The following is an 11287-nucleotide window of genomic DNA, read 5'->3' on the forward strand; positions in this document are numbered from 1 at the left end:
ATGCTCTAGATTCCTCTCCATTAAAACCCAAAGTCTTCCTCAGATTCGTTGACGATGTTTTCGTGATCTGGCCCCATGGCTGCCAGACACGACACTTTTCTTACCCACCTAAACAAACACATACAGTTCACAATTGATACTGAAAAACAGAACACACTTCCGTTTCTAGATACACTTGTCACACGTCTTCCTTCTGGCAATCTTTCCTTCACGGTTTACTGGAAACCGACACGTATTAGCCAATATATACACATAAACTCCTACCATCATCCAACACGAAAACTGTGTGTCATCGATACTCTAAAAAACAGGGGTCTGAAGATCTGCTCCTAAGAACAAGCACTGAAAGACTAATTTAAAGTTATCAGCAATACTTTTCTAAAAAATGGTTAGAGCCAAAACACTATTGACAAAATTCTCTTCAAGACCTCAATAAAAAAACAAAGATAAACAGACTACAATACAATAAAACCAACCATTCCTTACATTAAAGGGACATCAGATAAAACAAACAGAATACTACAGAAATACAACCTCAAAGCCACCTATAAACCTCCTGCAAATTTAAAAAGCTTACTAAACTCATCCAAAGACCCACTCCCTCTGCTGTCCCACCCTGGAGTATACCGTGTTTATTGCACCTGCAACATACCATACATAGGAGAAACAGGACGCACAATTCCGATCACACAAAAAGAACATAAATGACACATCAAATATAATAATTATGGTGAAGCTGGCCTTTCTGATCATGCCCTGAACCCTTTACATAGAATTGACTGGAAAAGCACTAGTTGTCTACATCACACCAAAACATGGTATGAACGCAAATTTAAGGAAGCCTGTGAGATCATTATCAACCATCCCAATCTGAATGATAATGATGGTCTAAAAATCCAAAGCATATGGAAGGCACATATTCTACCCACGGAACCATTCTCCCTAAGAGCTAACTATAAACAGGACTGTAGATAATCCATAATCTTAAATCTAATATAACAATTGTCATAGTAAAAAATAGGACATCATTGTTACTGTAAGAAAACTATCTATAAGAAAGAATGTTTCCCTCATTATTTTTTTTCACTAGAAGCAGGGCCAGCGGAAACGGGCATGCAGTGCATGCGTGCACTGCTACGAAGGGGGCGCCACCGCCGCCGGTGCACGGTTCATAAGTTTATTTTTAAGAAACAAAATGTTTATCATAAAAACAAAGTATCATAAAAAAATTCTTAGAATGATCATTATTAAAATGAATAAGGCCGGATACACCCAATAAAAATTTTAAAAAATCGTATTTTGTCGCCTCTTTGATCAGCCGGCTGTTTACAATTTTGCAGCTAGAGCAGGCTAAATGCTTGCCTGCAGAATGATGTTTCTACTGCAGTCTATCTAAAGTAAAACGGTGAACATGCGCAGAAACGAATTTTCGTACAAAACATTTGTTGCTAGTTAACCAGTCATATAGTACGTATCTCAGTAGGCTAGTGATAGTAGCGCAGTGCGGACTATTATTTCGTCTCTGTCTCGTGTTGTGTAATAATTTCTTGTGGGTATAAAATATAAATGGAATCAAAAATTTTAAAAAAAGTTATCCGGTGCACAAAATCGTAAGCGTCATGCTGCGAAAGAAGCAGCTATTAAGAAATAAACTGGGGCTCTTAATAAATTTATTAAAATATTCTGATGCAGATTGTAACCAACTCGATACATCAGAAATCAGAGTTGAAGAACCGTGCACATCATCCAGTTTGCATGAAAGTACTATTGCAACTATTAACAAGATAATTGGACATGATTTAAGTGAAAAACAGTTAGGAGAAGATTTAGTTGTAGTTGACCACGAAACTAACACATTGTTAGTCTCTGTAAATTTAGAAGATCCAGGTTGAATGGGGAAATATTGATGAAAAATTACGAGTTGTTTTAATTGAAATGGGGCCTGTTCAAAAGAAAATATAATATATCCCAGAGATACATATGGTCGTAAATTTGGCTACACGTATTATAATAGAAAAATAGAAAACGGGGAGCTCGTGCCAAGAACATGGCTCATTTATTCCGAAACTTTAAATTCTGTTTTTTGATTTTGTTGCAAACTTTTCGCACCTACTGAATCAAGTAATCTTGTAGAAGGTTATAACGATTGGAGAAATGTAAGTACAACTTTGCAATAGACATAAGACTAGTTTAACTGACATGAAAAATTTCTTAAAATGGAAGGAACTTGATAAAAATGTAAAAAACAAAACTACTCTTGATTGCCAGACTCAAAGTATGTATGAAATGGAAAAGAAACATTGGACGAGTCTTTTAGAACGCTTGATTGAAATTATAAAATTCCTTGGTAGCCGAAATTTAGCCTTTCGCGGATCATCTGATAAATTATATGAAAGGAATAACGGCAATTTTTTAAAATTAGTCGAACTGTTTGCGAAGTTTGATCGCGTTATGGAAAATCATGTTGAAAGAACCCTACAACGAAACAATAGAGTACACTATTTGAGTAAAGATAGTCAAAATGAAATATTGGAAACTTTAAGTAATGCAATCAGGGATACAATTTTATTATCAATTCGAAAATCTAAATGTTATTCCATAATTTTAGACTGCACACCTGATGCAAGTAAAACAGAACAAATGACCATTATTATTCGCTTTGTTTCCTGTGACAAGAGAATTGTCAAGATCAGGGAAAACTTTTTAGGTTTTGCAGATATATCAGATTCCACAGGATGTGGTTTATGTGCAACAATAATGGAACAACTGGAAAAATGGAACATTCCCATTGAAGACATGCGAAGTTTGACAATGGGGCAAATATGAAAGGGAAAAAATATGGGCTCCAAAATTTGCTTTTGAACAAAAATCCTCGAGCTTTTTACGTTCCATGTGCTTCTCATACTCTAAATTTAATCATTAACGATGCAGCCAAAGTGAATGCAGACACAATTAGTTTCTTTGCAATTATTCAAGAAATATATAATTTCTTTTCATTCTCTTACAAACGTTGGGCAATCCTTTTAAAGGTCGTAAAAAATAACATTGAAACAGTCATCAGAAACGCGATGGGAAAGTAAAATTAGTGCAATCCGCCCTCTACCATATCAGTTACGAGAAATTTACGATGCACTTTTTGAAATTTTAAATAATGAAAATTTTCATAAAGAAATTCAGCATGAAGCACAAACATTATGTGCTAAAAGAAAGGATAAATTTATTTGCTTTCTTATAACTTGGCATGATTTACTTAACAGAATAAACCCTGTGAGTAAAATGCTTCAAGACAAAAATATGAACATTACACTTGCTTTAGAATCTATCGAAAACTTAAAAATATTCTTACAAGAGTATCGATCAGATACAAATTTTAAAAAAGTTCTAAAAACGGCAAAAGAACTGAGTGAAGAGGTGGATGGAGAACAAGAATTTAAAACTGGTACGGAAGTTCGACGACGAAAGAAGACACGACAATTTGACTACGAGCATCATGACGAAACACCACAATCGCCACAAGATAAATTTAAAGTGAATGTGTTTTATACATTTCTAGACGTTGCCATGTTAGTTAATAGAACGTTTTGAACAACTAAAAACATATTATAATAATTTCAATTTTTTGCATAGATTACTACAAATTAATAACGAAGTTAATAAAACAAAAATTTATGAAAAAATTGTGGTGATTTAGAGATTCTCTTGAATGATGGCGACAATAAAGACAAATGTAATAGAACTATGTGACGAATTATGTGCTTTCCGAGATATTTTTCGAAAGGATAATTTAAATATTCAAAACCCTTTCGATATTCTTAATTTTATTGTGTCCAATAATTTATCTTTCCCTAACTTTTCAATTGCTTTAAGAATACTATTAACCTGAACTGTTAGTGTAGCGAGCGGTGAACGTTCCTTTTCCAAGCTGAAATTGATTAAAACCTACTTAAGAACAAGTATGTCACAAAAAAAGGCTTGCTAGTTTGGCGTTAATAGCTATTGAAAATGATAAAGAGCCTGTGTAGCTCAGTAGAAGTGACGTTTGCACTTTATGGCGCTTGACCGCGCGAAGAAAGGATTTGGTGGTTCAAATCTAGTCGCCGACTAGAGGAACTTTTTCTAAGCCTTTTTTCGACCGGTTCCCAAGTTAGTCGATCTCTGGCACGGGCTAGCGGGGTTTTTCTCCCGGAAACTCGGGTTTTTCTCCCGGAAACTCAAGAAAATCGACCGTAGAACCCACACTATTTTCAGACATTAAAAATATTGTGTTAGGGTTAGGGACCACGAGATGGCGGCACTAGCTTACCGCCTTCTTGACTGCGTACTGATGAATCAGTGATATCCTTGGGCCAGCTTTCTCTGTGATTGGCTGCCAGTGGAGATTGAACTGCCCACTCAGTCTCCGTAAGTTAGATAGGGTAAACGGTCCCGCCTACTCCCTATACGGGAACAAATAGGCGTTAGCTGAATATGTGAGGAATTAGACGTTAAGACCATTATTTTTAATTTTGTGAATATGAAATGGAAAACCCTAAAATTTTGATTAAAAAAATTTCAAGTATATTTATGTAATTTAATTTATTTTCTGTTATTCTGTAAAGATGTTATTTTTTGAATACGTATATTAAATGTTCTAATTATTTCTGAATTCTTTTCTTATTTTCTCATCTATCTTGAGTTTCTTTTATTTTCCTAAAAGATAGTTCCACTTATAAAAATTATTAAAATATTTTTACAAGTTACTAAGAATTTAACCGAGTTGGTTGTTAAGATGATTCACGAATTCTTGGAGTGAATTGATATTCAACGATTAAAGTGAAGTGGCGTTATCAAAATTTGCTTTAACTTTAGAGAATTTTTGAATATTCGGGTTTTTAACGATTATCCTGCCTAGTCAACACCCCCGGTTCGTTACATTTAGCGAACCCACGTGTGGCTGTTCTGTCAAAATTTATTTAAGAAATTTCAAATAATTAAAATTTTTATTATCGTAAAAGAACCACACACGCCCGGATCGTTACAGGGTCGTTTAGATAGAAATTGCATGCGGGCGGCAAAGACCCTAGCGCCGGTTCTGACTAGAGGTCATGCCAGTAGAATAACCGGTGATCAAAATCATTTTCTTTAGCTTACTGTGTGAAATGTGACTCAGCTTGTCTTTGTATATACTCCAGATGGTGACCTTAATATGAAGGTCGAAATGTCGGGGAATTAAAAGAGTTATTTTTAACACGGTTGTAAAGTTCATCATTTCTAAAATAATACTGAATACTTTTGAAGTGGATAATGCGGGAACTCTGCATAAAGATATCTGTTTGTATGTACAGGCTTTCTGTAGATGGAGATTTTTAGTTTCCCAGACGAACACGTAAGTTTCACATCAAGAAAAGGAAGCGAACTCTTAGCTTCTAGTTCTGTAAATTTTATCCTTGGATGTTGGTTGTTAAGATGATTCACGAATTCTTGGAGTGAATCTGGACCATGCCTTCAAATCAATAAAACATCATCTACACAAAGCTTCTAGCTGTTCGCAACCCTCTATCCCCTCATACAGGAGATAGAGGGTTGCCCATGGCTAACCCGTAATTTTACTTGTAGGTCGTGTTTCGAGAAAATGAAATATCCTAAATTTATGCAGTGACTGAAGAGTGTAAGATTTTTTTAGATAACTTATCTTGTAAAAAAACTAGGATTTCATCTTGCACATCTTTAATTGTTAAAACAGTGTTTCCAATTTTTGATGTAAAAAATTAAAAGAATCTGTAAAAGATTTTAATAATTTTGCTAATCGTTTGGATAACTTATATGAGTACGGGAGTCGATTCCATCTACAATTGGTCTTAGAGGGGTGTTTTCTTTGGGTATTTTTGGAATACCATACATGGGAGGACGCAGAGATCACACAGAGAGAATCTTAATTCTTCAGAGAATTCAAAATGAATCTTGAGGAGTATATTAGTTCGGTTATTTCATTCTCGAGTTGAATCATTTTCAAAATTGGAGTAAGTATCTGTATGTAGTAACTCTGCCATTTTCTAATAAATACCCGTATGCAAACTACATTAAAAAAATTTAACTTGAATCTACAAAATACACTTCATAATAAGTAGGATTTTAAACCACTCTTACAACTCTATGTGATCAATTTTAAAATAATATTCAGAATTTAATAAAAACATAAATGAATAGAACATGTTAGCGGACCTTGTTTTATTTACTTATGTCAAATATCAAATGAATTATTGTCAAATATAATCTTTTCTTACCTAATACAGATTACGCATTTCAATTATCTTCATACTCATTTTACAATGGATAATATAAAGGAACGAAAGAAATTAAAAAAAAAAAACACATTGATTTCTATCAAATACAATTTTCGTAAAGGACAACATGTAAGTAACCATTTTTGTGGAAGCCTATGCAATCAATGCCCTTTACTATGATCCGGAGATGGATGGTTCGACGTGAAAGCACCATGAGGTGCGTCCTTATTCTTCAATGAACTAGCAGCCATCGATCGCAACTCTTCGGCAGACAATGGAGATTCTGCAAGTGCTATGCTTTCTTCAACCTTGTCTTCTTCTTCACTCATCTCTGGAGGTGGTAAAATCATATGACTGATACTGGGTGAAGGGGCAGGCTCGATCAATGATTCAGGACCAGAATCGGGAGGTAACTGACTTGATGACTCATCTACAGGTGGCTCTGACTTCATACGTAGGTACGTCAACAACTGCAACAGTTCAAGAATTCTTTCTTCCAGAACTCGTAAATAAGTACCAACATATGGATCCAAAATGGCATCAGCATCTTCATATAGATCTTCACCAGAGCCAATTAGCCGAAATATTTTTGTAATGTCTTTTTTCAACTTTTCTGAGGTGCGTCTGTACATATATGCTGACATCTTCTGGGCATTTACTTCCTCGTGCTGTTCATTGTATTTTTTCTTTAACTCTTTTAGAGTTTCAAACTGTTTCAAAACTTGTTCCGTTCGTTCATTCTGCAAGGCATTGATTTCTTCTTCGTGTAATTGAATTAATTTTTGTAATTTCTCTTCTTCGCTGCTTATCTCGGTAATGTAATTGAAAAGGGCAAAATTATTATTTTCGACGAGTTTGAAGTTTTTCACAATATCTCGCTCATCTGTGGCTGATGCGGCTACTTTGAACTTGGCACGTAAATCTTCAGAAAAGTTTATCTTCTGCCTCAGGTCTTGTTCATTCTCTTGCTCTTTAACAATCGGGCTAATCTCCTTCTTCTTTCTCTCCCTCTGGTGAACTTTCGTTGCTATAAATGCCATTATCTTCTTGTCATGTTCCACCGTCTGATGGAGATCTTTCAGTACATTGATCATATGTGCTCGATCGGCAGCTGATCTCCGTTGTAAGATTTGTATTCTGGATCGCATCTCATCTCTTCCTAGATGCAATTCGTTAGCTTCCTGGATCATGCTAATAATCCTTTTTTTCTCATTCTTCATAGTTTCCCTGATTCGAACACAAGCACGATTATATTCGAATCTGCTCGTGAACAAAGTGCTAATTTCATCGCGTAGTTTCGCATTGGATGTTAAAAGTTCGTCATATTTTTGGGTTATATAGTTCAAACGGCTCTCCAGAAGTGGGATTTTATTCTTAACCGCCAACTTTTGTTCTTGATTTCGATAAACTGCGGCCATTTCTCTCCTTTTGGATCGAAGCAATTTATCCATTTGATGTATTTGTTCGTCAAGAAATCGAAGTTTCTCTTTCGCCTCTGCGACTTCTTTCTCACGAAGTTCCTGTGCCTCTAAAAGGCCTAAAATATGAGTTTCACGCTGATTATCCTTTATAGCGTGTGTTTCAGACTTCATTAATTGCAAATCGAGACAGCATTCCCTTTTTTCATCCTCCAGATTATCCAGGATTTTCCCTTGCTTCCACAAAATGGCTTGCGTGTGCATACAATACAGCTTGTGATTCGCATTATTCTTCTTTAGCTGATATTCCAAGTTGGTTAACTTGTTCCTGGCATACTCCAAATTTTGTTCCGTGTCGCTGGAAGCAATCAACAACTTTCGCATTATGCTGTGACCGTTTTAAAACAACCAACTCCACAAATTTGGCAGTTAGATAGTAATAACATACTCTAAACAAAATTTAAGCTGCTCTACTAACTAATTACCAAGCCAACATAGCATGAAAATATTCGTTAAACCTAAACAATCACCAAGGACAACAATAGTTTAAATGATTTTGAAACAAAGTGATGACAACCAGTCCTAGCATAACAATCAAGCTGTATCAGCATGTCGGTTCTTTTTTTTTATATATATATAATAATAAGCTTTGCTTATTAGCTTCTTTATTTTAATTTATTCGTATAGGGTTCTTCCATCGTCCCTTAGGACTGGTTAAGTCCTCGTAATATGGAATTAAGTATGCATTTTATGACTGTAGATCTGTGTGTGTTCATGGGGCGGTTTGTCTGTTCTGAGGGACGAAAAACCCGAATTGCCGGGTGAAAAAACCTGCACCTTCGTATGTGGACAAAAGAACAAGTACGTGGCAACGATACCATGAAATCAAGAACGATCAATACAAAGATCTTGGCAGTGTAAGAATTGTTTTACTGAATCTAGTTTTAGCTGAAATAACAGGGGTAAACAGAAGAAGCAAGTGAAAGGGGTTCGTCAAAAGTAGATGGTGGACGATAGGAGAAAATGACTTGAAAGAAAAGTTTGTCAAGAACGTCCAAAAAACGACACACCCTTTGATTGGAAATGATCTGGGTTCGATTTAGTCGTTACGAGAGGAATTTTTATGGGGACTTTTCTTATTATTATTTGAAAGTGAGTTAACTGATCTCATACGATACGGCGATAGAAGGGTTTTACCCCCCATCCCGGAAACTCGGATTTTTTTAATCCTGCGTACTGGCAAATAAGCCAACAGAACACCCACAATTTACAGACAAAAATACTAGTGTGTAGCGGAGTGCCCTCCTGCGATGAGTACTAGAACTACTTGGAGGTGTCACATAATTATAATCAGTGAATCACCAATTTTGTTTTTTTTTTTCATTCGACAAAGGAATTGAACTCGAACGTAGCAAGACATTATCGCTTAGCTTTGAAAACCTATATGGTCAGGGGCGGCTCGTGCATAGGCACTGCAGCACCCCCAATTTTTCTCGATATATAAATAGATTTATTAATTTATTTATATTTGCTTGTAATATTTATTTTTACCATCAACAATCCTATACAATTCTCTTGTTTTATATAAAAAATAATAAAAATCCATCTTGTAGCACTTAGGAGGGCGCTAGCAGCACTGTGTTTACCAGTGTCATATTGCTACACGCGCAAGCATATGCACGTCATAGTGAGATGCGAGCTATTAGCGTAGTGCGGCACTGTCCGTCGCGCAGTCCCACTGTTGTTTATATGCAGTTTGCGCCAGTAGTAGAGTGTTCGTAGTGCTTATCGTGTTTACTCCGTCTCTTTAAATATTTGGACATTACAATTAAAGACATAACATTTGTTATAGTTTTTATTTTAGAACATTATTAGGGTTATGATAATGGATTTTATTTTTAAGTAATTTTGAATTATACCAAACTAACAATTTTATCGATAATAAACAATATTTTTTCATGAAACAAACAAGAATATATTTTATTTTTAAGTAATTTTGAATTATACCAAACTGTATAATTCAATGATTAATTCAAAGAATTCAATGATAAAATATTGTTTATTATCGATAATTTTATCAATAATAAACAATATTTTTTCATTTTTAATTTTTACCATAACTTTGATATTTTATCCAAACACGTAAACACTGTACTTACAGTGTATATGTATATTTCGAAAGTTGCAGCACCCCCCACGATTTCATGCCACGAGCCACCACTGGATATGATAAAATAGATATGCTTTCAAAATAAGGAATTAATCGCACATGCTGTTTATCATACGGAACCTATTTAACTAAGAGGCAGTCAATCCCAGTAAAATGTCAACAAGCCAATCGCCTTATCCTCTGGGTCTCTGATAATACACATGAGTAGTTGATAGATGAAATATCTCGCTTCCTACCTTAACTGCATTGGCGAATTCCTAAAATAATGAAATAACTTTTTCGAATTCATATAGTTGGATTATTTATCTTTCCAGAGGATATTTGTACTTCGATATACACAGAAAAGAACTTTGTGGACTTCGTTGTTAAGCTAACTCAATGTTTTATTAAGTTAAATGACAAAAAAAAAAAAAAGTCTCAGATACGCAGATGGCATTGACCTAACAGCAGAGAATGAATACCACTTACAAGAATTAACAGTTTCTAAGACACTTAGGGAGATCATGGATTAGAGATGAGCTTGCACAAATCCAAAATGATGTCTTTAAGCATTAATTTAAGCAACACAGAGATGGTCATTCAAAACACAATAACCAAGTACGCATTGTTAATGCAACTGTTGCTCTTCCGAGGTTACAGACACTTTCGAAGGATAATAAAATACAGATAACTACAAGACTATGTCATCGATATCCTTGTTAACTCCGTCTTCCTATAAGGATGTCTTCCTATTGGATATTGCTAAAGGAAGATGAGAAAAGGCTATTGGGCTTCGACATGCAGTGCTACAGAAAACGTTTGAAGATACGGATGTAACAAAACGAGGTCAGAATGAAAATTCGCTCCATTGCTACGAACACAAGAAAATATCACCACTAAAATACGTCGCGGTGACTGGGCTACGTGGGTACATCAGATTGCTTACCCTAATAGCACCAGAGGGCTTGATTTCTGGTAAAAAAAAAAATCACCGCGGGAGACCTGGAATCACCTGGATAGATAATATTGGAAAATGGACTATTTCTTCTTTCTGCACTTTGTTAAGAGAGAGAGAGAGATTGAGAGTGTCAGGACTGCCATCTTTAAAGTGCCCAACTGTCTACATAGACTATAGAAGAAGAAGATTCGAGACAGGGTACACTGCAGCAAATTTGTACATAAAATTTGCTTCTTTTTTTAATTGTCCTTGCAATAATGAGCATGGGTCATGTGATAACAAATACTAATGAACTGAGGTTAGATTGAACCCTTTCTTCTCATCCATATTAAAATACAGACTTCGTAGCATAATCGATGACGATAATGGTTTTCAGTAGAAATATTTGTATAGAATCCTATTTAGGACACGAAGAATCTTTATAAGGGCTGTTGAGGGTGAGTCAGGCGATTTTGTAACTCATTTCTGCTAGATTCTTCATCCTACTATATTAAGGAGA

The 11287-nt window shown here is 35.3% G+C and overlaps 1 protein-coding gene across 1 annotated transcript; it reads right to left on the reverse strand.

Moving 5' to 3' along the window:
- Positions 1–6424: 6424 nt before the first annotated feature.
- On the reverse strand, positions 6425–8065 carry LOC150102166 (coiled-coil domain-containing protein 63-like). Its single transcript, XM_090399522.1, has one exon. The coding sequence runs from the start codon at positions 8063–8065 to the stop codon at positions 6425–6427; it is 1641 nt and encodes a 546-aa protein (XP_090255648.1).
- Between the last annotated feature and the right edge of the window lie 3222 nt (positions 8066–11287).

The sequence above is a fragment of the Typopeltis vanoorti genome, chromosome 10 (assembly GCF_054136105.1).
Source record: "Typopeltis vanoorti isolate ZY-2024b chromosome 10, IOZ_Tvanoo_1.0, whole genome shotgun sequence".
Lineage (NCBI taxonomy): Eukaryota > Metazoa > Arthropoda > Arachnida > Uropygi > Thelyphonidae > Typopeltis > Typopeltis vanoorti.

Excerpts from the sequence above, each read along its gene's own strand:
- LOC150102166 (XM_090399522.1), bottom strand. The coding sequence starts at position 8,065 with ATGCGAAAGTTGTTGATTGCTTCCAGCGACACGGAACAAAATTTGGAG.